The 26,851-nt window shown below is 46.2% G+C and overlaps 1 protein-coding gene across 1 annotated transcript in view; it reads right to left on the minus strand.

The window, feature by feature from the left end:
* The window catches only part of stab1 (stabilin 1), a 324,671-nt gene that overhangs the window by 155,432 nt on the left and 142,388 nt on the right, over positions 1-26,851 (minus strand). Inside the window, exons 26-34 of the mRNA XM_038812582.1 lie at positions 25,650-25,745; positions 24,335-24,430; positions 24,159-24,206; positions 21,321-21,457; positions 15,446-15,557; positions 13,003-13,080; positions 8,030-8,131; positions 7,748-7,855; positions 4,357-4,488 (exon numbers count right to left, since the gene is read on the minus strand). Coding sequence (XP_038668510.1) covers positions 4,357-4,488; positions 7,748-7,855; positions 8,030-8,131; positions 13,003-13,080; positions 15,446-15,557; positions 21,321-21,457; positions 24,159-24,206; positions 24,335-24,430; positions 25,650-25,745 — 909 coding nt within the window. The remainder of the gene's footprint in view (positions 1-4,356; positions 4,489-7,747; positions 7,856-8,029; positions 8,132-13,002; positions 13,081-15,445; positions 15,558-21,320; positions 21,458-24,158; positions 24,207-24,334; positions 24,431-25,649; positions 25,746-26,851) is intronic.

Below are 26,851 nucleotides of genomic sequence, written 5' to 3' on the forward strand. Positions count from 1 at the left end.
TTGCAGAGAGCGTCCCTTCATCGTTTTGCCCATGGTGGCGCTTCTGACAGCTGAGGCTGGGTCGGGGGTGGAGGGGGGGGGGGGGGGGGGGGGGGGGGTGTTTGTATCCTGTGGGAGTGCCGTTTTATTGCCGAACGTCGAAGGAGTCCCATCGGTGGTCCATCTCTGACCATACCGTTCTCCAAAAGTACTGAGGATTCTGAATTTAAATCTCCCGCTGACCTGAGCACAGGTCCCTGGTGGGTTCTGCTCCTTGGCTAACATGGTAGGCAGGGCGCCGAGGGATCGATTACCTAGTGTGGTTTCCTCTGGAGCTGGCTCCCTGCCCATGAATTATTCCACGTGTTTACGTATAGTCTGTTCTCTGGTCTTGACCATATAGGAAATTGGCCCCGTTTTCTCCATTATGGTGTCGGTATCCACCAGGAACTATCACTTTATGGCTGTCACATAAGCGGACAGACTTGACTGGCTTCAGCACCGGGACCACAGGCATTGCCCACTCTGGAAACTGGACCGGGCGTATAACGCCCAAGTTCTCCCGCTGGCTCAGCCCGTCATCCACCTTCATAAGCAGGGTGTATGGGACCAGACAGGCCCTAAAATATTTTGGTCTGGCTTCTGGGTCAACGTAAACTTTAGCAGTGGCTCCCTTTATCTTCCTCAGGCCTTCCTGAAGACTTCATGCAAACTGCCTGTATCCATCCAGTGGATTTATTGCCAGTCCAGACGGAGTCTTTGTAACCAGTCAAGGTCTATGAGCTGGGTACGGGTCCTTACATCAGTACCAGTGGTAGCCAGACTGACTGTTGTCTGTGGGTAATCGGGGTCACAGTGGTCTGAATAATTATCAATGGCTCCCCGGTTTACTTTGCCAGATGGGCCTTAGTATCCTTTAAACCCAGATTCCGGATCATCATACGGAGTTTTTGGAACATTTGTTTTCCGATGACCGAGACAACAGCCCCCATATCAATTACCATGTCTAATGGGTGATCATTTACTTGGAACGTTATATTTATTAGGGTTATTTTGGGAGCCATGATGCAATTTGATTGCATAAATTTGTCTTCCTCAGGCTGGGCAATATGTAAAGCTCTGGCATGGAGTGCTTGTTTTACCCAACCAGGTCAACACGTCTGCTGTCGGTTATGGTAGCCTCGACCGCCACGGCTCCTGTGACCACAAATGCAGCACTGCTGTGAGTACTCTTCCTTGTCCTCTAGGGAGATGTCTCATCAGACTAAGGTGGGCTCTTGACCACGACGTTGTTCTGGTGGCAAGGGTCCCGCGGGCCACATCTGAATGGGGGTCAGCCAATGCTGTGTATGTCGTAATCCATGAAATCCTGGAGTTCCTGGACCCCCATTGCTGTGTTCTCATGGGAAAGTGACAGTTCTACGGCCCTCTTTCCATCCAAGGCCAATTCTGCTAACAGTTTACTTTGAGTCACCATGTTATTAATGCCAAATACCTCACCCGTTCAGTATCTGGGCCCGATGTTCTTCGCCTGTGTCAAAGGCCTCTAACCTTCTAAAAAGGGACATTTTAAAAATCTTGCTGACTTTGTTCTTATGCTGGGGAATTCAGGTACGGTCAGGACATCCAGACACACGACTGTAGTTTTCCTCGTCGGCAGTATAAATATTCAGGAGGACCAAGAAGGTGAATTCAAACGGCAAATTATTTTAAGCCAAAAGAAAAGGCCGTAATGTGGTATACAGCACAAAGGTGCCAATCGGGACTACTGGACTGCTGGTCCAGATCCGATTTTAACGAGGCAATTCCAATGAGTCACAGCTGTTGGGCCTGTGCCCATTAGTGGGGGAGTTCATATTATTCGAGCCCCATGGGGAGATCAATTGGGCTGCCCCATGGGTCTCACAAGGGTTATTACGTCCCTCCCCCCTGAAGTCCGAAGGTCCCGCTGTAGCTGGTGGCAGAGGGAGTCTCCTTCTGCATTTTGCCCATGGTTGTGCTGCGGGGTCTTGTACGGGTTATTATATCAACATTAAAGTAGTGTGTCTTTATTTCATTAACAGTGAGGGTTTGTGTATATTTAACAGTTAGCATAATCTTCCACAGTGTCCTCTTCTTTGGGTACATAAACTGGTGTGCTGTTATAATCCTATATCAGTGTGATGTACAGCTGGAAGCAATAGATTTTCTGAGAACTTGCTTAGGATTCAATTTTTCCCCTTCTTTTTTATGTCGCAGGCTTAAATAGCTTGTGAAGATTTGTTTGCTTTTGGGGACTTCAACATCCACCTGTTGGTAAACAATTGAAGACAAGACTGGTGGCAGCTCAGGATGTGGTGATGACACAGGATGCTGCGCTGTGGCTTTTTAATTGAATCACAGAATTTTGTAGCATAGACGGAGGCCATTCTGTCCACCATACTTGTGCTGATTCACTGAAAGAGCTATTAATTAGTTCCATTCCCCTGTTCATTTCTAATATCCCTGTAATTTCTTTATTTGAGAATCTGAGAGTTACCATTATCAAAAATGACATATTTATTTATTGGACTGAAGACTTGTTGAGCTTTAAGAGTTTGAACAATAGTATTTCAATGACTTAAAACAGCAGCTGGTAAGATGGCCGAGGATTTGCAAAATTGTAGCATACAAATTACAAAGCCAGTAAAAATGGAGTCAGGCTGGAGGAACCCAGCAAAGACAATTACCTTAGAGGAATGTGAATTCTGACCCATTCACAAAACACCTAGATGGCACCTGTGTATTCAACTGTGGAAAACAAGTCATCAGACACAATCAATTTAGTCAATGAACCCAAACGGAAGAAGGAACTCATCCGGCCATAATCAAATCATGGCTAAACTATGGACCTGGAATCAACTTGACTTGATCATGTTTGGTGATGTACCATCAATTGGACACGAGTCGAGATGAAGATCCAAACATTAGGCTTTAATCGACTAGTTGTGTGCCCGGCAGTTGACTTACAGAGAAAGGCTGACTGCCGGGTCCTACGGGTTCTTATACCCCGCCTCGTAGGCGGGACTACTTGCCTCGACCAATCGGTGAGCAGTCACATGACTAGCCTCAACCAACCAGCAGAGAGGCACATGACCGGCCTGGGCCAATGGGCAGCGAGTGTTCTGCACCAATGGCAGATAGGTACTGTAAACCTCCTAGTCATATCACCACATTTGGGTAACTGGTCAATCAGTAATGAGCCAACTAACGCTGCTTTGTGTTTTTAAGAAACCGCTTTTCTTCAGGCCAAAGAACACAAGAAACAGGGCCCTTGTGAGCGTACTACCCTTCCATCTCCATCCAGCCTGCAAGCTCAAGCCCTACCTGCTATTTTGAACATCCACTCACTGCGGGCCGTGTTTTTAAATCAACCCAGCAGCTACTGGTTCAAAAAGAAAATCTATAAATATTAAACTTTCAGAAACTACTTAATCTATCCTTCCACTTTGCAACTTATGTGTGTGTGCTTTTGTGAAGTTTTGCATACATGTATGTGTGTGTGTGTGAGTCATAGCATTTTTATTATTTTTATTTAGATTGGGTGTTAAGTACAATGAATACTATTCCTGTTTTTAAAAACAAATGTCAAGGAAAGCATCTGTGCGTCTTCCAGTCACAACGCTTAAGCAGTTAAACACTCACTGAATTGGCAAGCATTCTTTTTAAACAGAATACCTGTCGTGGTCAAACAAGGAGGAGGAAAATAAGACACCAATCTACCTCCTTGCACCTGATTGTAACAGCTACGTATTCTAAAAGTTACCTCCAATCTTTTGACACAGATTTTTGGAAGCCTCAGCCCTGGTAGGCAAGATCATGGAAGTTACAGAGCCTTTCCAAGGAACCCATTAAGTATTTAGTGTACAGAGATAAGGCAGCAGAACAAATCTATTTCTATTCTTATAGATTTAGTCGAGGTGCTCAAAGTTGTGTATGGTTTTAATTGAGTAGATAAGGAGAAACTAATTCCAGGAGCAGGAGAGCTTATAACAGAGGGCACAGATTGAAGATAATTGCAAATTAGGTCATTATGGGATGAGGGATCATTTCTTTGCATGAGTTGGTATGACCTGCAGACCACTGCCAACATGGCTGATGGAAGCAGATTCAATGGTAATTTTCATATGGGAATTAGACATAACAGGAAAATGTGCAAGGCTATGGGGGAAAAAATCAAGAGAATGGGACCAATTGGATAGTTCTGCCAAAAGAGATGGAACAGATCTGATGGGCTGAATGGCCTCCTTCTGTGCTCAATGATTCTATAATTCCACATTGTAGGTGTCCATCCTGAATGCCTTCAACTGATGTAACCAGGAAAATAAGAGTATTGCTGACACAAAACATGTCCCATACCTGATCTTTCTTGGTGTAGAATATTACTTGATAGGATGATCCCAGCATAGTTCCTCTATGAATTCCATCCTTGATTTGATCATGTAGGAGCTTCTCCCCAAGGATGATGTGATACTTCACAGATATGTCATCCTGTCAAAGAAAGAGAAACATTCATGATGCAATGCCAGGTATCCTCACATAAAGAATAAAGATGCCTTTTTACTCGGTTAGCTAACTTACAATTACAGCTGAAAATCAGAACTCCGGCTATTGTATTTTGGGATAGTCACCATTAGTCATGTGACTAATGCCTATTCCCAACATGTACATGTCACCTGAACAATACTTTAGACGGAAATTTGTATCATAAAGAGCTGGAGGGTGAACAGCAAAACAAATGGAGAACAGAGCCTGTGTACCAGGCTCTGTTCTGATAAAAGAAAACAGGTTAAAAGGATCTAGGGAACAAGCAGAGAGGTGGATTTGAGATCGGGAAGAGATCAGCCATGATCTGATTGAATGGCGGAGCAGGTTCGAAGGGCTGAATTGCCTACTTCTGCTCCTAATTCCTATGCTCTCTGCTCTGCTGATTTTCCCAAGGACAGAGATAGGAAGGTGGGGCGGGGGTGAAGTCACCCGCCTCGTTAATTGGACGGTTTGAGGTCATCAGGGAGCTTATTAAGAGCTCACCTTCTGACCTCCCGAGAATTTCATGAGGGGCTGGTGGCCTTTAGGTGCTTCCTGAAGCTGACTATCTGCAACAGGTGGGAACGTGATGACAACGCTGAAACCGTTTTATTTCATACAAACAAGGGAAAGTTTGGTTAAAGGTGAAATGAGTGATAGCAAATTTGCATAACCAACCTTTCCCAGATCCAAACTCACCATGTGCATTGGCCACTTTGAAGATAAAGATCTGCTAATTTTTGTAAGACCATGCATGTTTAGCAACCACAGCAATGCTCCCGATTTGGTCTGGAATATGGCCCAATTCCCTAGTGTCCCACATCCATTCCCATCCCCACACCCCAGCCACTAATTGGATGTCTAGGGACCTTAAGACCCCAACCACGTGAACATGCTACGCAGTACACTGGCATTTGAGGCAAATTTGCAACCCGAAATCAAACCGGCCTCCTTCTTCCCACTCCAACAGGAAAATCAGGCCCAAATTATTTGAATGCCACTTAACCAACCATCAAGTTCCCAATCAATTGGAAATATCCAGGCAATAATTATAGTCTTCACAATAACAATACAAAATTTTTATACAAGAGCCCGACAGCATGTGTGTGGACAAACGATATGAATTTGGGGTACTTTCCACTATTTTGGGGAGTGAGGCAGAGATGGCTGATGTCACCTCTTCTGTTCACGTCGGCGATTGAGGTCTTGGACATTGTGCAGAAGGGTTCGGATTTATGGAAGGGGATAATGAGAGGGAGGCGTGGAGCATAGGGTGTTTCTGGAGGCAGGTGATCTGCTGATGTACATCTCAGACCTGGGCTCATTGGGGAGAGACATAATGGGGCTGCTAAGGAAATTTGGGGCATTTTCGGGGGAGAAGTTAAGTTTTGGGATGAGTGAATATTTTGTGCTGTCTTCTCCAGGTGCAGTGGCGGGAGTCGGAGGGTTGCCATTCCGGGTAATGACAACTCATTTAAAGTATTTGGGGGTGCAGGTGAGCAGGAATCGGCACAACTTCGTAAACTTAATTTCAAGAGCCTGTTGGGGAGGGTGAAGGAGGACTTGGTGAGATGGGATAGTCTCCCCTAGTCGCTGGTAGGTCTGTGGGTGCAGACAGCAAAAATGAACATTTTGCCACAGTTCCTGTTTCTGTTCTGCTGGTCTTTTTGCCAAAGTCATTCATTCAAGAAGTGGAGAGGCGGGTCTCATCAATCGTGTGGGCAGGGAAGGTAGCCTGGGTAAGGAAGGCGGTGATCCAAAGGGAGCAGCAGTCGGAGGGTTTGGCCCCTACAAACATATTACACTATTACTGGGTGGTGAATGCGGAGAAGGGGCAGGCTGGAGGCGGGTTCTTGTAAAGGGCCGGGGTTGCAGGTGCTGGCAACAGCGCCGCTACTGTTCGTCCTGGGGAAGTACTTGAAGTACTTGGATAGTCCTGTGGTCATAGCCATGCTGAAGATTTGGGGGCAATTCTGACAGCACTTCAAGTTGAGAACAGGTTTGTGGGTGATGCCGATAAGAGGGAATCATGGGTTGAGCCAGGGAGGATGGATGCGAGATTCCGGGGATGGGAGGAGAAAGGGATGAAAGAGATGAAGGATCTGTTTTCGGGGAACAGTTCGCAAGCTTGGAGGAGTTGGGGGTGAAGAATGGGCTCCAGCTTGAGTGGAGTGTCAGGTATATGCAAGTGTGGAATTGTGCAAGAAAGGTCTTCCCGAACTCTCTGGTGGCACCAAACTCCTCGTTGTTGGAGGAGGTGCTCTCGGTGGGGGGTACTGGAGAGTGGGGTGGTTTCAGTGATCTACAGTAGGTTTCTGTCGGAGGGCAAGGAGTCCATGGAAGGGATTAAGGCCAAGTGGGAGGAGGATGCTGTTAGAGGAAGGATTATAGTGTGAAGTGTTATGTAGTGTTAACCCACCTCAAGCGTGAGACTGGCGTTGATTCAATTAAAAGTGATGTACAGGGTGCACATCACAAAGGCGAGGATGAGCCGGCTGTTTGAGGGGGTGGAGGATATCTCTGAATGGTGTGGGAGGGGCCCAGTCAATCATATTCATATATTCTGGTCCTGCCCGAATTTGGAGTAATTTGGGGGTCGTTTCTCAGTACCATCTCTGAGGTTCTGCGTGTGGAATTGGAGCCAGCAAATCTTCATCACACAGCAATGAATATGCAAAAACAGTGGCCAAGGTAATGTTCTTCTTGACCGATTGCTGGATAACTGAGCCAGGTTCCGGTCTCATCTAAAATGCTGATCAAGAGTCTATGGTATAGTCCCATTGACATTTTTGGTTCAGATTGAGGAGAGAAGGCACCATATACACCATGACCAGTATCAGCTGGTGACACAGCTGAAGAGGATTTCCAAGGTAAGTTCCTCTTCACTTATCTGCAGTCAGAATGTTCCAGAAAGTTAGCCAGGGCCACTGATGCTCTGGTTAACCCTCCTTTCCGCCCCTGCTTGTAGACCTGGGGCCCCTTTACACCTACCCTGTTTGCTGCACAGAGGTCAACGAAGAAGCCAAATAACACAATGGCCCTGGGCATTCAATCTCCAGTCATGGACTACAAGATCTGAAGATAGTGAGGCCTCACCTCAAAATGGACTAGGCCTTGCATTGTGGCTACTAGGCTACCAGCCAGCACTTTCTGCTGACAAGCGATTCAACGTTCATGGGAGAAAGTCCACCTCACCGTATCATAGTGAAAACAGGAATCATACCAGTTGTTCAATATTCTTCGCTCTGCAGTATTCTTCAAGTGTTGTGTCATCTGGTATTAATACAGTGTACTGTTCGGACGATTCTATCTCATCAATTAGATGGTATTTCTAAAGGAAAACCAGAAATTAAATTGAGAAACTGCACCTCAGTTTGATTCCTAATGTACTCAGCTAGTTGGTTTGGTTTTGTGGAAATGCTAAAATAAACCGTAGATACGATTTGTAAACATCTTCTGGAAAAACTATATAAAACAGTAATTGAATGCTATATTTAAGTTGTACCTGCAATAATTGTTTGAAGTGAGAGTATTGGGGCAGCTGTTCTAGAAGATCCAACAAGCTCGGCAGAAGTGGTGGTAAATCTTCCGGAGGAGGGAATAAGATCTAAATATAACAGAGCACAGATTAGAAAAAGTGACTCTGAATAAACCAGCTATGTTTTGTAAGAGCCTTATAACATATTAGTGGAAAATACATGATACATTGCATAAATTTCAAGCACGAGTAATGGCAATGAATAAAGTGTTACTTCGGGCTGAATTCTAACTCCTAATAACGGATGGGTTGGGGTCAGGCTTAAGGTTAACATTAAAAAAAACTTGAAGTAGAAACCAAACTTGCTTCAAATTTCCATACTTCCAGTGTTAATGGAGGTGGGGCAGTAAACCAATCTGAATGTACATACGAACCGAGAGCTGGAGTAGGCCACTCGGTCCCTCGAGTCTGCTCCACCATTCAATAAGATCATGACTCATCTGCTTGTAACTTCAACCCTACATTCTTGCCTACCCCCAATAACCTTTCACACCCTTGTTAATCAAGAGTTTATCATGCTCTGCCCTAAAAATATTCAAATATGCTCGCACTGCATTTTGAGGGCGAGAGTTCAGGAGACTCACGGCCCTCTGAGAATATCTTCTTTCCCTCATCTCTGTTTTAATTGAGCAGCCCTTTATTTTTAAACAGTGGCCTCCAGTTTTAGATTCTTTGATCAGAGGAAATATCCTCACCACACCCATCCTGTCCATACCCCTCAGGATCTTAAAGATTTCGATCAAGTCGCCTTTTACTCTTCTAAACTCTAGTGGATACAAACCCAACCTCTCCGACCTTTCCTTGTGAGACAACACACCCATTCCTGCTATTAGTCAAATAAACCTTCTCTGAACTGTTTCTAATACATTTTCATCATTCCACAAATAAAGAATACTGTGCACAATTGTAGGAGATGGGTTAGTCATTTAACTATTGTAATGCATGTTTTCATTTTAACAGTCCGGAGCAACAGGAATGTTTCCAGCCAGTTTATCGATAGACTTGTTGGGCCTGGAGGAAACATTCCTGTTGCTCCGGACCCAGGATCATTGCCACATAAGCACCCTGTCTACCTTGACATGAATTTAGATAAAATGACTGTTAAAATGAAAACAAGCATTACAATAGTTAAATGACTACCCCAGCAGCGTGGGATGGCTTCAACAGGAAATGCTACTGACAAGCGGCGGGAATATAGAATCCTGTTGCCAGCGAACAGCGGGCCGCTGAGACACAGGCAGCTGGGATACTGGACAATCCAGCCCAATATCTCCTGCTCACTCTACTAGACCTCACTCTCAGGCTAGCTTGGCTGCACGTTTATGCTGTAGAAATTCCCATCTTCCAGGCCTCCGACCTGGTGATCAGGCTGGGGGTGGGTGGGAACATAAAAAAAATCTTGAAAGACTTCCTGGAGTTGGGAAACCTGTACTTTTAGGTTTCCTGACCTAAAAACAGCATCCACCCATCTCCTCCCCACTGTCACTGTGCAAAACTCCAGGTAATAGAGTTTGCAGGCCATTTGGCCCAAATTCTCTTTATGCTCCAATGTTATCATTATTCCCTTTTGTACCTTTCTCTTTTATTTGCTCACCTCATTTCCCCGTAAATGTATCTATGCTATTTGCCTCAACTATGCCTTACCATGTGATGGGTGTTAATGATGTGAGTCTCCTAATAATGGGACTGAATTTCTACACTTCTCTCACTGTGCTGGAACAATATTGTTATTTTTCAAGGCTTTGGATGATGTAATAGTTTAGAATAAATCTCTATTATCTGTGGGAGCTGGGTGGAAACCCAGTGGAGGTTGATGAGATAAAATTCTCTCTCTGCTAGTTTGAAGGATCCTTTGTGAAATTGTCTTGACATTGTCACATTCTTGTTTTCTTTGACACAAACATATCAATCATACAGAGGAATTGGCAAAAGAATAGCGTGGGATCCTTTAAGACCATGTGCAGACAATGATGCATCTGGGGCTGGATTCTCCGACCCCCCGCTGGGTCGGAGAATCGCCGGGGGGGCGGCGTGAATCCCGCCCCCGCCGTCTCCCGAAGTCTCCGGCACCAGAGATTCGACGGGGGCGGGAATCCCGCCGCACCTGTTGGCGGCCCCCCCCCCCCCCCCCCCCCCCCCCCCCCCCCGCCCGCCCGCCGATTCTCCGGCCTTCGATATGCCGAAATCCCGCTGCTGTCATGCCGGTCCCGCTGGCGGGAATAAAACCACCTACCTTACCGATGGGACTGGCGGCTCTGGTGGGCTCCGGGGTCCTGGGCGCGGGGCGATCTGGCCCCAGGGGGTGCCTCCACGGTGGCCTGGCCCGCGATCGGGGCCCGCCGATTGGCAGGCGGGCCTGTGCCGTGGGGGCACTCTTTTCCTTCCGCGTTGGTCATAGCATTCACAATGGCGGATGCGGAAGTGATCCCCTCCCCTGCGCATGCGCGGGGATGACGTCAGCAGCGCTGACGCTCCGGCGCATGCTTGGCCGGCAAAGTCCCTTAGGACCCGGCTGGGGTGCCAACCACTCCGGCGCGGGCCTAGCCCCTCAAGGTTAGGGCTTGGCTCCTAACGGTGCGGAGAAATCCGCATCTTTGGGACGGCCCGATGCCGGAGTTGTTCACGCCACTCCATCCCGCCTGGACCCCCCGCCCCGCCGGGTACAGGAGAATCCCGCCCCTGATCTCTATAATGCTGCTTGTCAATTGGGGCTGGTTTAGCACACTGGGCTAAATCGCTGGCTTTTAAAGCAGACCAAGGCAGGCCAGCAGCACGGTTCAATTCCCTTACCAGCCTCTCCGAACAGGCGCCGGAATGTGGCGACTAGGGGCTTTTCACAGTAACTTCATTTGAAGCCTACTCGTGACAATAAACGATTTTTATTTCATTTCATTTTTCAATTGCCTAAAAGTCATGGAACTAATTATCACATTCTGTCGAGGTAGTAATGATTGACAGCAGTTTACAAAATATCTCTTTAAAGGTGCAGGTATGTAATATTGCAACAGATTTGTTTGAATCAAGGGCTACAGACAAGTCCACCATGTAAAGCCCCCCATAATTTGAATATAATCATCTATCAGATTCAGCGAGACTACAAGTAAGTCTGGACTGGGCAATGCAAATTTTACACATGTATAGTTAGGCTCTTTTGATATTGATGTCCTGGGGAATTTTAGACCTCAGCAGTGGGAGCTTCATGCTACATATAGCTTTTCTGTACGAATTAAGTAGAAAAGTGCCTTATCTCCCAGTTCTTGCAACCTTTGCCTTTAGAAAAAAATCTTACATAAAAGACTATATTATATATGTAAATCTTATGAATATAATATATGTACACACACATATATATATATATATATATATATGTGTGTAGGCAGTCCTTGACTTTACAATGTTTGGGTGACGAAAAACAGCACTTACAACATTTGAAAATTGATACCCTGTTTCGAATTTACAATTTTGGTTTTGACTTTACGATGCCACGCCAGCCCATCTTATGTATTTTTATAAATATGATTTATAAATTTGTATGTTTTATGCGAGCGGCACAGTGGCTAATACTGCTGCCTCACAGCACCAAGGATCCAGGTTTGATTCCGACATTGGGTGACTGTTTGTATGGATTTTGCATGTTCTCCCATGTCCACATGAGTTTCTTCTGGGTGCTCCGTCTTCCTCCTACAGTCCAAAGATGTGCAGGTTGGCTGAATTGGCCATGATCAATTGACCCTTGCTGTCCAAAGGTTAGGTGTGGTTACAGGGATAGGACAGGACTTGGGGCTGGGTTCAGTGCTCTTTTGTAGGGTCGGTGCAGACTCAATGGGCTAAATGGCCTCCTTCTGCACTATAAGAGTCTCTGGGAACCTGAGGAAGATGCTGAAAGACTGGGCCCCTGCACCTGGCCATATCTCCGAGCCAGAAGGTTGCTATGGGGAACAGTTGCTGAGGCCTGCTGACAGTGTGCAGCCTGACCGAGCGACAGGCCAGAAACGGGAAAACTGTTACTGAAAACGGAGAAATTTGACAGTAAAAATCTTGCCTTGTTCTACTGGCTGATTTCCTATTGATTCCAATGGGATCTTTCATGGCTGCAGTCTGAAGCCTGTTGCTTAGCCAGCTACGGAGGTCGGTCACTGTGGCCTGCCGGCAGAGGTCTGAACGCACTGGGATGAACTTCTAAAAACCTGCCTGAAATTAGGTTCCAACTTTCTGCTAAAAATGCTGCCTTGCCCCACTGTCGGAATGAATCGCCCGTTTTTAACATTGCTTAAATTGGTTCCGACTTACGATGCAATTTCCAGGAACCAACTATGTCGTAACTCCAAGGACTGCTTGTACACATATAATATATATATATATATATAATTTAAAGCTAAATCAGGGAGCAAATGTAGAAAGTTGAACTGATGTTACATGCAGTTAACACAACGATGCTAAAAATATCAGACCTACTTTTCATTGACTTTGGTAAGTTTTGAACTACAAAATGCAAGTCAGGAAAATCACTACCGGCCCAGCATCGGCTAATAGAGCCCAGCAGTTCCATGAAGCTGGTTTCAATTTGTCATACAGTTTTATGACAAGTTCAATATAGATAAAAGGAATAATTATATGCTTGGCTGCAGAAACATGTTGAAAATGGGAGAATGGGGTGGGAAGAACGGTGGTGGTTAACACATATCCTTGCACTGAAAAACTAAATCTCACTCCTTTCCAATCTTGAATGGTATCCTTTTGAAATGTGTTCTGAGAATTGTTTTTAAAATGTCATAGATCTCTGAAGTTACTCTCCCATTATTGCAAATCTTTTCATTAACATTTGCTAAAGCGCTTCGAAGTTGACCTAGATTAAAAAAACATCCTTCCTATGAGATTAGCACGCAGATCCTAAGTCATACTAGGTTAGAAACCTTTATTTGAAATGGGAGGGAATGTACCTTATCAATAATATGGAGGTAGCCATTCACTGCTGGGATATTGGGAGTAATAATTCTCGCCCCACCAACAGTCAGAGTCTGAAAAAGAAATGTTACAATTAACTTTAATTACTTTTTACAATTCAAAGATGGTAAATGTTGATCAGAATTTTAATTAATTCCAGTCCGTATGTAATGAAATTGAAAACATTAAATTGTTCGTATTGCACCCATTGAAGCAAAATTTTAGTTTGAAATTCTTGTTAAGGAGTGCTATTTATTTAAGTCCCATTGTAGCGCTGACTATCTTGTCCCAGCACAATGCCAGTCTGACTGACTCTTGCAAACATAGAGCTGCATTTTGCCAGTGTAATTCATTTTGCATGACTTGACATGGGAAGCTCATGCTCATACTTATGCATACCCTACTCACATGGGCAAGGAGCAGAATGCAAACTGGATGCAGTCACAGGATATCTGGTGAGCCAGTGGCCCTAGAACTCACATTTACTGGGGAGCTGCAATGGAAAATTGCTGGACTGCTTTGGTGTCTGTGAAGCCACCAAAGCATTAGGGCAGCACAGGAGCATTAGGGCAGCATGGTAGCACAGTGGTTAGCACTGTGGCTTCACAGTGCCAGGGTCCCAGGTTCAATCTCAGCTGGGTCACTGCTGTGCGGAGTCTGCACGTTCTCCCTGTGTGCGTGGGTTTCCTCCGGGTGCTCCGGTTTCCTCCCACAGTCCAAAGACATGCAGGTTAGGTGGATTGGACATGCTAAATTGCCCTTAGTGTCCAAAAAGGTTAGGAGGGGTTATTGGGTTAGGGGGATAGGGTGGAAGTGAGGGCTTAAGTGGGTCGGTGCAGACTCGATGGACCAAATAGCCTCCTTCTGCACTGTATGTTCTACGTTCTAAGATTGGATTCTAGAAAAAGTAAAAACAGGAACATTCTATTTGTTCCATTTGGAAATAATGTTCTCAAAGTATTGATCCAGGAAGAACAGCAAAGAATGGTGACACACCTTGGAACAGAGAGCTCCTTGCCCAGGCAATTTCTAAAACTTGAGGATAGAAATGTTAGGGTAAGTTAAAATATCCTGGGCACACTTGTACCATTAGCGAGGGTAAGGGCAGCAGAGTAGTGAAGTGGTTAGCACTGCTGCCTCACGGTGCCGAGGACCCGGGTTCGATCCCCGCCCCGGGTCACTGTCCGTGTGGAGTTTGCACATTTCCAGCACATACTCCCTGGTACTTACATTAGGGTCACTATATGAAACCGTTTGTCTCCTAAATTCCAAGTGGGACCAAGGGGGCGTACAGCAACCCTCCTCCCCCCACCCTCCGCCTGCCCATGGCCCATCTGTCCTTTAGGTCTGGGTAGATTCTGGAGGACCAAAGATCCCAGAGTTTCAGACATTTAGTATTGTGAACAACAAAAAAGGGAATTAATTTACGCTACTTTACTCTGAAGAACAGCTAACAAATAGTGGTAGTGAGTTATGTTTTTTTTCTTCAAGGGTTAAGAAGACACGATAGACACAGTGACTTATGAGAGCCTTTGGCACAAGATTAAAAAATCTCAGGGAGCTCGATGCCAGCCAGACTTCTACATGAGTGAAATAACAATCATGTGGGCAGTGAAACTATCAACGACATGCACAGAATGCAATCCTGTTAATTATAAAATTCCTTTATACTGTATCCTTGTAGTCCATACACATTCAAATGCCATCAATACAGCGCCGTTGATGCAAATGGTTCATCAGCAAATGATCTAAATGCATTTCATGTCCATAGCAATGCCTATTAGTGGAATGCTCCCATTAAGCGAATTGCATTTTGATCAGATTCCAGATTATAATGCATTCACACGAGAGTCCGAATTAATCAGTCATCTTTATAAATGGCAAAAACTTCTTTCCATTACCCTTCAAAATATATCAAAATAAATGTGGAGCTGTTTCCTTTTCAGTATATGCTGCACTGCAATGCACTGGACTATATAAATTCTTCTCACTGTAATTTTACAGTTCTCGAGTCCTTGTAAACTGGTTTGTAGGAAACACAGTTGGAGATGGAGGTTAACCCATGTCAGGACTTAGGAAGTAGTGTGGGAAAAATTCCTGAAAAGCACAGTTTCTTGGCAACAATGAAAGGCTGGGACGGATGCTTGGAGTAAAAGGTAAAATTAAATCTAACTACATGTTCAGCTGCAGCAAAACATCATCCTGCTCTCCTTACAATTATTAATTATGTTAAATCTTGGTCAATTTAATCTTACAACTCAAATTTACTCCTTGTTGATAAAGCAATCTTTATTTTCTTAAAACTAAATTTAAAATGAGCAAGGCCTGTGTTGGAGGCTCAGGGTGGTGGGGAGACTGGATGACACATTAAAGTCTTTCATGGAAGGAGTTTCAACTACATCATACATTGAACACGAAGTATAAAGACCATTTACTTACCCCATTGTCATTCTTGATTGATAACATGGTTAGCATGTTCATAGTTGATAAGTTCTGTCCTTCAAACTCTTTTAAATCGTCAGTGGTAAGTCTACCCATAATAAAATGTGACCTATAGATAGATATCAAGTGCTAGAATTACAGCAGCTGATGTTTGTTTGGTTTCTCCTTCTAAGACAGAGCTGGAATTCATAGCTCCAGAAACCATAAAGCACCAGTAATAATCTTGAAAATAATTAGCACTAAAATTAAACTCACCATTTTTAACAACACTAGACAAGATCTAATTCTCCTTGTTGTCTGACAAGCGGGGCGCGATTCTCCGCCCCCCACGCCGGGTGGGAGAATAGCGGGATGGCATCCCAACATTTTTCACGCCCTCCCGCTATTCTCCACCCCCCCCCCATGCCCGACCCACACCACGAATCACCGCTCGCCGTTTTTTATGGCGAGCGGCGATTCTCCGAGGCCGAAGGGCCGAGCGGCCGGGCCTTCATGCCCGTTTCAACACGACAGCAAACACACCTGCTTGCTAACGTCGTGAAACGGGTGCCAGATGCGCGTTTGGGGCATCTGGGGGCCCGATTGGCACGGCAGTACCATGGCCATGCCAAGGGGGGGGCATAGGCCCGCGATCGGTGGGCACCAATCGGGGGCTGTGTGTCCTTAACAGACGCACTCTTTTCCCTCCGCCGCCCCGCAAGATCAAGCCGCCACGTCTTGTGGGGCGGCTGAGGGAAAAGACGGCAACTGTGCATGCGCGGGTTGGCGTTGTCCAACCTGCGCATGCGCGGCCGACATCATTGGCCGTGTCAGCTGGCGTGACGCTTGACGTGCGGCCTTGACGACCGTGACGCATGGGGCTGCGCCGCCGTGACGCATGGGGCCGCGCTCCTAGCCCCGTCCGGGGGGAGAATCGGCCCCGGAAGTGGGTGTGAAGGCTGCCGTGGGTCACGGCCTGTCTCACGGCAGCCTTTACGATTCTCCGCATTTGCGGAGAATCTCGCCCGGGGACTTCCGGTGATGGGGATGTGCTGAGAAGTCGCACATCAGGTGGCTCTCCTCCCACAAACCTGAAAATAGGCTCTTTTCACTCTAAATAGCCCACTAACACAAAGGAAAAAACATCCCCAAGCCTCAACCATCAGCAACATGAAGGGAAATGCGAAACAACAGCCACTCCAGAGGCTGCAGGAAACTAGAAGTGGAAAAATCCAGGAGAAACAAATGGCTGAGTCAGTAGACGCACAACGCTGCAAAACCCGGGCCTCGCCAGAATGAGAAGGCCCTACCCACCGCTCAATGAGCCCCCAGGAAAACCAATCAAGGTGCCCCAACTGCGGATTGTGGGCCTATCGGAGGATATCAAAGGTAGGAACCCCATGGACTATATGGCCCTAATGCTGGGCAATCTGGTGGGAAGAGATAGCTTCCCCAAACCACCAGATATAGTTAGAGCTCACCGGTCGCTTCGCCCAAAGCTGGGGAACAGTCGAGGGTGATAATCACTAAAATGCACCGGTACCAAGACCGGGAATGAAACCTATGCTAGGCAATGCAGACAAAGAACATTAACTGGGAAGGTAACTGGATAGGGATCTACCAGGACATTGGGGTTGGCCTGGCCAAGCACCAGACAGAATTCAACAGGGCAAAGGCTGCACTGGACAAGAGTGGTGTGAAGTTTGGGATACTGTACCCAGCCAAACTCTGGAACACATTCCAAGGCAGGGAACACTTATTCATGGTCCCTGCAGACACGGACAAGTTTGTCCTGGAAAACGGGCTCAAGAAATGGCAGCAGGGACAGCGGCGAAGAGATCATCTGAAGAGACTTTATTTGTTTATTTGCTAACTGTTAACCAACTTGATGAACACTTTGTGGAGGACTGCATTGCCTTGTTTTGGGGATGAGAGGTGAAATAGAAGAAGGAAAAAGTGAGGGCAGCAGAGCACAGGAAATGGGGAAGGGGAACAGCAGGTAGTGAGCTCAGAGAACAGGTGACGGGCGGACACACAACCAACCTTGGACGGAGGGGGCCACTGCACTAGCGGGGAAGCGAGCACTGAGAAGCGTGAAGGAAAAAGAGTCTGCGGCACGAGGGAAGGGAGTGGGGGGGGGGGGGAGGCAGCTACAGGAGGGGGGGGCAGACAGGGGGGTGAAGAAAACACAATAACTGGAGCTTAGGAACAAAGAGAGTGAAGGAACGTAATCCAATGAAGGGGGTGGGAGAGGGTGGGGAGGAACAATGAAACAGAACCAAACCAAGCAAACAACAAAATACATGACATCATGGAAAAGAGTTGGGGATCTGCTCGGGAATAAACACCTGCTGGAGAGCGCAACCAAGAAACCGCAACCGATGTAAAAAGCTAAACACAACCGATTTACATACAGGGCGGACTTCTACCCCCCCATGCCGGGTGGGAGAATCTCCGGGGCGCCGTGCGAGTCCCGTCACGCCGCCCCAGCACCTGCACGCGATTCTCCCACCCCCCACAAACCGGCGCGGCGAGGTTCACGGCTGGCCGCTGGGAGAATCGCTGCTCGCCGTTTGTAACGGGCAAGTGGCGATTCTCCGCCCCGGATGGGCTGAGCGGCCTGCCCAACACGACAGGTTCGCGCCGGCGCCATCCACACCTGGTCGGTGCCAGCGGGAACAGCGCGGGAATGCTGGGGGTGCGGCCTGTGGGAGGGGGGCGGGGGTTCTTGCACCGGGGGGGCCTCAAAAGGGGTCTTGCACGCGATTGGTGCCCAAGTCTCTGAAGGAGGACCTCCTTTCCTCTGCCGCCCCGCAAGATCCATCCGACATCTTCTTGCGGGGCGGCCGCGGGGAGGACGGCAACCGCGCATGCACAGGTTGGCGCCGGGCAACCGCGCATGTGCGGGTGACGTCATTTACGCGGCACTGGCCGTGTAATTTACGTGCCACCGCTTTTACGCTGCGCCAAGGTCCGGCGCGCGTAAATGACGCGGTGCCGCTCCTAGCCCCCTGGGGGGTGGGAGAATAGGGGGTCGGACGCCGGAGTGAAACACTCCGGTTTTCATTCCGGCGTCGGGACTTAGTCTCCCGATGGGAGAATTGTGCCCACAATTGTTCCTTTTCTTTTTCTTCTTTACTATTTTATTGTTTTACTTTTTAGTAGTTAATCTATTACTTCACTCCAGTTATCTTCCAATGTATGCTCACAATTACCTTTGTCTTGTATAGCTTAAAAATCCTCAATACAAAAACTTTTTAAAAATGTAATAGACATCTAGGGCAGCATGATGGCATAGTGGTTAGCACTTCTGCCTCGTGGTGCTGAGGACCTGGTTGAATCCTGGCCCCGGGTCACTGTCAATGTGGAGTTTGCACATTCTCCTCGTGTCTACGTGGGTCTCACCCACACAACCCAAAAAGATGTTCAGGGTAGGTGAATTGGCCACGCTAAATTGCCCTTTAATTGGAAACAAAGAAATTGGGTAACAGGTATTTAAAATTGCTCCAGTTAAAATTACAGTAAGTATATTTGCTCTAATGCTTTACTAAATAAGATTATTAATTCACAAGTTCCATTGACAAATATTAGTCAGTTTTGAAAGGATGACTGAAAAGTACATCATCCTGAAAAGCAACACAGATTTGTATGAGTATAAGGATTGTGATTCCGTGAAGATAAGTCAGTTGCACTAGCACTGCAAAATATAGTTACCCATGCCTGTGACATTGCAGCCCGAATAAACCTTTCTCCTTTGGAACAGCGAACCTGTTGTTTGAAGCATGACTTCAGTGCACTAACAGAGTCAATTTGTCAACAGGGTGCTGAGCATTACATGGTTTAGTCTAACTAATTGAAGTGGCAAACAGCAGCAGTTTGAGATATAGCCATATATAATGTGTTGCCCAGCCATCCTCAGACTCTTTGTTAACAATTCCAGTTGCCACAACTACCTCGTAAACTATCAGCTCTGTATTCATGAATAGACGGCAAAAACAGTTTACTTGTCAGTGTTTTGGCTGGACAAGTAGGAAAAGATGCTCACATCTGTGTGCTCAAAGAACTGACTGCTACATAGTTCAAGACTAACACTCACATCTAGGAGATGTTCTTAATGTGTCTGTAGTCCTAACATACTTGGCTTGTAGTTGAGCTTTCCTATTACTTTAGTTGCAATTGCAAAATTACAATAAAGTGTTGGCCTGCATTAGAATTCTGATTGAGCTGATAAGAGCTTTATTAAAGTGTCAATCTGGTAGCAGATTTGTATTAGATCAGCTCTAGTTTAACACTTTGATCTAACGCAATGCTGCAGCACCTAATGCATATTAGTTTGACTGCTCATTTATTAGCTGGCGCAAGTTTGATCTATGTGGTCAACAATCATCAAGTATTATTTATGTGGGCCTCAGAGCATCAGTCATTCTTCCTGGTCGCGCTAACTTGCTTCAAAGTATGAGAAGCTACAACCTCTACCATTCCTTCACATTTGTACATGTGATACATGCCATGAAATGGGATATTTGTACATAGAAGTGGAGGTTTAGTGTGAATTAATAGGAGTTGCACTAGCCATTTGTCTTAGATGATGTGCATCTAATGCAGTCTCCTGAAAGATGAAGACCCATGTAGGAAAGTGCACCATCAGTAGAATGTTTCACGCCCCATAAACAAGGTAAAATTGATCTACGGTATTTTTCACACATGAAGAGGAGCAGAAGACCCTCCCCACCAGAAAATAAATGTTCAAAAAGAGTTAAAATTAAAAAATCAATTTTTCAAAAGTATCAGTCACACTGTAAGATGAAAACTGCCAGGAACAAATACTGTACATAATTTCTGCAGAACATGTAACACTCATATTTGTGTGAACTAATTCCTACAGAGATTTGATACAACAAATATAAATGTTTCTATCCATTTGGCTTGTTAATAAAACATAATTTAGCCCCTCCAGCGGATATATATGTAAACAGATATGGGGCGGGATTCTCCGACACCCCGCTGGGCCGGAGAATCGGCGGGGGCGGCGTGAATCCCGCCCCGCTGCCACGACGCCGGCTGCCGAATTCTCCAGCGCCGGTTTTTCGGCGGGGGCGGGATTCACGCCGCGCCGGTCGTGGGACGTTGGCAGCGGTCCCCCCGCGATTCTCCGGCCCGCGATGGGCCGAATGGCTGCCCACTTTCAGCGGATCCCGCCGGCATAAAATACACCAGGTCCGTACCGGCAGGAACAGGCTCCGCGTGCGGCCTGCAGGGTCCTCGGGGGGAGGCGCGAGGGCATATGGCCCCGGGGGGTGCCCCCACGGTGGCTTGGCCCGCGATCGGGGCCCACCGATCTGCAGGCGGGCCTGGCCTTGGGGGCACTCTTTCCCTCTGCGCCGACCGGTGTAACAGTCCGCCATGGCCGGCGTTGAGAAGAACCCCCCATGCGCATGCGCTGAGATGATGCCGCTCCCACGCATATGCCAACTTGTGCCAGCCAGCGGAGGCCCTTCGGTGCTGGTTGGCATGGCGCCAAGCCCTTTGGCACCGGCTGGCACGGCACCAGCCCCGCTGGCACCGGCCTAGCCCATTCTCTGCACCTTCCGGGCGGCCCGACACCGGAGTGGTTCATGCCACTCCTCGGCGCCAGTACAGCCCGTCCCGCCAGTTGCGGGAGAATCCCGCCCGTGATGTGTGGAACAAAGCCAGATAGACCAGAGCTCTCAATTCCCGGTCTGCGCTGATGAAACCAATCTTAAGCAAGATAGGAGTTTGAACATTACAAATGGTCTCAACTTGGTGTGCATAGATCAACTATTCATGAATACATTTACAGGCTGTTAGTGACACCAGACATTAGAATTTTCACATGAAAGAAAATAAGACTACTTTTGCAAAGATATCTTACTTTACTACAAGTAGTAGATAGTCCCGTTGCTCCCAAGATTCAATGTTAGCCTTATCCATATTGTTTATGGTAGTCTCTGATGGCACGAGAACAGTCATATTAGCTCCTGCGGGGAATTCCATACTATGCATAGATTTCTGTTTCAAAGAGAAAGGGGAGGGAAAAGGACAAGTGAGCTTGCAATCGTTCTGTGTACTAAAGATATTATTACATTTTCAGTCATAATATAATTCTCTTGATCATCCCCAGAGGTGTGCTTTGTTCCTTTTGAACTGGAATGTAATTTTACACTATTTCTGGGACCATAGCAAGCCCAGTGCTCAGACAGAAGCCCTTGGGCTGCGCGTAGCTTCCTGGAAATGCCAATTTCCCTCTTGTAACCTCCTTAAAAAATTATAGAAGAAAGTCAGTCAGAACATAATTTGCATTAATTGCAAGTAAGTGATAAGCATTATGCTTACGATTGAAGTAGGCGATACGGGAAATTACTCAACTGATTACTTACAATGGCTCAAACCTTAAATAATACCAAAACTAGGAAATCATTCACTAATTTTTCCAGCAATATGAGGCCTGGATTGGAGGCTGTGGTAGCTGGCTGCTTTAAGGGCGTGTTCATCGGAAAGGTCATGAGATCCAATCAACCAATAGGGAGCGAGCGTGGATATCTCGGTGCAGGACGCAGGCTTTTGCAGCCAGTTGTGGTCCAAGTGCTGAGAATGAAGACATCGTTGATAGTGCTCTTTATATACTTTGGAATTCTTAATGACCCCATTATTGTTAGTTAGCTAATTGGTGTTCACCAATTCTTGCATTTACTACAGAGCCCATGACATAGTTTGTTCAAAAGGACTTGCATTGGAACCATGGAAAACTATAGCTCGTTTGTTCCAGAATGAAAAACTGGACAATATTTGGCATGAGGATATATTTTCTATCAGTTGTAAAGTTTAACTAGTAAACCAAGAACAAAACTCTCACAATTACATCAGGTTGTCAAATAGCTGCAGAATTTAACAAACTGGAGATGCTTAGAGCAGAGACAGATATACAATTTGTAGGGCCCTGCGCTCACCTTCATTCTATCCCACTCGCCCACCCCATTATATCACGCTCCTCCTAACCCCGCCCACCCTCACCCCACATAATGCAAAGGTGCAAGCCACAAAAATACACAAATTGATCATTGCTTTATTGCAAATCTGCAACCCCCCCTCCCCCCACCAACACACTCTCCTCCCCCAATCTCTGCACCCCCTCACACTCTTCCCCACACCCCTCACTGCCACCCCACACCCCTCACACTCTCCCAATCTGATAATCTCACTAACCTCACTTGCCTGGGGTGTTCTCGGCAGCTTCCTGCCTCATTCGCCGTCTCCTCATGCTGGCAAGTCTTGATTTGGTGATTCACTGTTACTGGATAGCCTGCCCTCCTCACCCCTGGGGATTGAGTCGCCCCTGACCTGCTCCACTCACTGCTCGACGACTGCTGGCCTCAACCGGCTAGCTCACCTTGCTGTTACTGGCTAGCCTGCCCACCTCAGCCCTGGTCAAGTCACCCTCGCTTGCTCCCCTCACTGCTCAACTGCTGCTGTCCCTGACAGGCTGCCTCACCAGCTCGTGGCTTTCATTTGGCCCTGCACCTCGCCTCGCTGTTGCTGGCTGGGTCAGGTCATCTCTTGCCTGCTCCCCTCGCTGCGCGACGCTGCTGACCGACTTGCTCACCTCGGCTCGTGGCTTTCGCCAGGCACCCCGCCTTCCTGTTGCTGGATGACCTGCCCTCAGTCCTGGGTCAAGAAAATGCTGGCTGCGACTTTTCTCACAAAAGTAAAACACGGGGCACGATTCTGTGGATTCAAGTTAAAGTCCACAGAATGGCGCATTTAGCGGCTGCAGTGCTGAGAAACACTATCCAAAGCTACTTTGCCATTTTGTTTGACCTCAGGGAGTTATTCTCCGCCAAGGTCGCACGAAAGGGTGAGCTCTTTTAAAAAATTTTCTTGAGGTATTTATATTATATATTTTAACAAAATAAACAACCACACCAAAAGCAAAAAAACCCAGCCTATCCTCCAATCTTGAAAGAGGCACCTGAGAATGCCCCCTCACCCCCTCTCTATCTGGCAAGGCCCTGACCCCAGGCAGTGCCATCCTCGGCACCCTAGCACTCACAGCCTGGCATCCTGGCAGTGCTACCGAGGCACATTGGCAGTTCCAAGGTGGCACTCCCATGGTGCCTAGGTGGCATTGCCAGGGTAACGGGGGAGTGCCAGGGTGACATCCTGCCCTGACCCCAACCACCCAGTGGTCTCCAATGGCATGGGAGATGCCCAGGTACAATCACAACTGGTGTACGTTTGTGTGGACCAGTACTAAACGACACCCTGCTGAGGTCAGCCATGCCATTGGATGGTCGGTAAGTCACAATGAATCCGGCGCCTGCGATGGCTCATTTAAACATTCAGTTCTGGATCTCACCCAGCAATTTTACCCTCATGGAATCGAATAGATCAAAGGAATTCCAGCCACTGCTGTCTGCAGAAACACTCCTTTGGCTGGCTCAGGGATTCTGCTAATTGGAGTGGAATTGAAGAGGGAACGCCATTCATGGAGTGGGAGAGCCAGCACTCAGGGATTTTTAACAACTCAGATATAACAAAAAGCTCATTAAAATGTGACAGATCATTTCAATGCTCCAAAATAAAGCCTTCAATAACAAGCAATATAATAAATGCTCTGAAGGAAAAAAACCCAAAGGGTTTCAAGAGCAAATAAACACAAATGATTTTTTAAAAAATTCAGTTGAGAATGCGTCTCTGTTTGTAACTTACATACCTGGAGCCAGTCATTGAACCTTGAGAAGTACGCACTTGATGCCAGCTCCTTCAAAATAAATAAGGAAAAGTTTCAAAATGACAAATTAAGTGAATACAGGGCAAATAATTGCAAACAAAATACTGAATTACTTCTTCGAATTAGGTAATGTAGTGTTGCCATTACATTCTACTTACTGTTAGTATGTCCCCAAAGCACATAATTCCGTCTCCAGCATAGCCTTTAAGGCAGGTACACTTTCGATTTTCATTTTCGATAGGTTCACATGCAGCCTATAGATGGAAACATTTAACTTTCATGATGTTTTTACATGGGCAACTGGTTTTAGTTAATACTTCTGAAAATTAGGCAGACACTCAACCAGGGATGCGAGTTTTCAAATCCTAAGTTCTACTTTCACATCAATTTATCAACTCTTATTGGATAGTCTATTCAATTCTTGGGCTGTATGATAGATGATACACTTCACAATGTGGTACTATTTAATTTCAGAAAGGGCCTCAGAGGGCCTGTCTCCTCTTGACTAATCGTCTCTTTGTGAGAGAGGCAGCAACAGAGTATACAGCATTACCAGTGGCAGACCAGACTATTTCATTAATGGGAACTTGGAGGGGATTAAGAAAAGACAGGGAAAGAACTAAAAGTTAAAATGCTTTTACTGATCATATTTTAAGGATCTTCAGGGTTCGAGCTGCTGAATAATTGACATCAAAAGCTGAAATTTGTGGCTTAGACCTAGCACTAGTTTCCATTCAGCTTTTTTGAGGGAGTGTTTAGATCAGTTTTTGATTCAAACATTGGAAGAGGTGCCATCAAAAGTAAAAGTCTCCATATGAAAGACTAGGGTCAAGGAGCAAGGAGCAACATTCTGGCTTATTCTGATTTAATCATGGTCCTGTTGATTGATTTTGAAGTGGTTATGGCATCGATGGCAGTCGTGGAGCTTTGTGACAAAGACTATCTACTTCTCTTGGCTGGAGGTAATAGACCCAAGCAGCCTACAAGAATAGGCCAAGAACCTCTCTCTCACCCACCTGGCCCACCCTCAGCCTCAATCAATTGTATTCTCTAGTTACACTGGCTATGAGGAAATGTTTTTGTCTATCTTCAGTCTTTTTTAATCACTAAAATTCCAGATCATGGCTTGGTATTTCCTCACTACAGTACAGCTGAGTCAGAAATTGCCTGTTAGAAATCGTACTGCATTTATTAGGATAAATGTAACGAAGCTGCAAAAAGCCTCAGTAGAGACTCTAAGATAATCGCCTTGATTCTGAGAGCTCCATTCTTGTCTAGTGAGGCTCTGCTCCAGTTCGTACAGGAGGGTACAGTTCGACTGTATTTGCCATTTCAGAGACTGAACATTTTCTGCCCATGTGGTTTCATAGATATGTAGTCTCCTGAATGTTGAATCAGAGGAGAATAAACACAAACAAGTCTTAGGATCCTGGAAATCACAAAACATAATTATGATAAAAAGCATTTTTTTACCATTACATGACATCCACCATTCTCTTCCAGGCATGGGTTAGTAGCAGTGCACTTCTTGCCATCACCAGTATACCCTCTCCTGCATGCACAACGACTCTGTTCCCACAGGATGAAGGAAAATGATAGTTATGAAAACATGGCACTTTTTTAGTGTCACTAAAATGTTAAGGGTGTCATAATATATACCAATATATCATGGTGCAGACACACACTGATGGACACACACAGGGACCAATCAACATGTACAAATACCGCAGCCAATCACCAGTTAGAATACACACACTATAAAGGCAGAGGGCACCACAGTTCCCGTTCATTCTGGGTGCTGCCTCTGAGTGTAACAGGAACTTATTCAGCCCAGCACAGACTCACAACACGTTCTGAGAGAATCAACTGGTTCGGACAAGGCTTAGGTCTCTAGTTCAAGTTAGCATTATTTAGACCCACAGTCATTGTGTGTTAGTTAGTTAGAAGTAGTTAATAAAATTGAGTTGAACCTTCATCTGTGTTGGAACTGTCAGTTCATCTCTCAAGCCTACACAAGCCAACACAACAAAGGGGTGCACGATTGAATAAAGAAAGAGCTGAGTTTGCAGTATTTGATTTTCCAACCTAAGCTCGTATTCAAGCTGTTTTATAATGTAATAGGTCACAGAATATTTTGGCAAAGGTTAGCTGCTGGAATTCTGAAAATGTGTGCCGGACTGTTCCCTCTAGTTGTATGCTCATATGCATATAAGCGGAGAGGCAATGCTTGATCTAATTATGAGCAACAACATATATTGAGTTAATAAGTTAAAGTTGCATGAGTCCCTCAGGAGTGGTGACCATGATATGAAATTACTTTAAGTCTAGACAAAAAGGAGATGTGATGCAACAACAAGGGCATCCGATTGGAATAAGGCAGATTTTACAAATGTGAAGCCTGAGCATAGTTGAGTCAAGGTAGAAAAATGGGATTGGTAGACAGGATCTGTCGATCAACCAAAGGATAGTCTAAAAAGGAGATTATAAAAGTGAATATCTAGGGCTGGATTCTCTGCAGCCCCGTGCCAAAATCACAGAGAATCGAATTTTACGCGAGAATCGGGCCCGGCGCCGCTTCGCGATTCTCCAGTCCCTGGAGAATCGCTCGTCCGCGAATCACGCCGCCCGGCTGGGGGGCCATTGCCAGAGGCCCTCCCAGCGATACTCCGATCCCG

Source organism: Scyliorhinus canicula, chromosome 11, assembly GCF_902713615.1.
Source record: "Scyliorhinus canicula chromosome 11, sScyCan1.1, whole genome shotgun sequence".
NCBI lineage: Eukaryota > Metazoa > Chordata > Chondrichthyes > Carcharhiniformes > Scyliorhinidae > Scyliorhinus > Scyliorhinus canicula.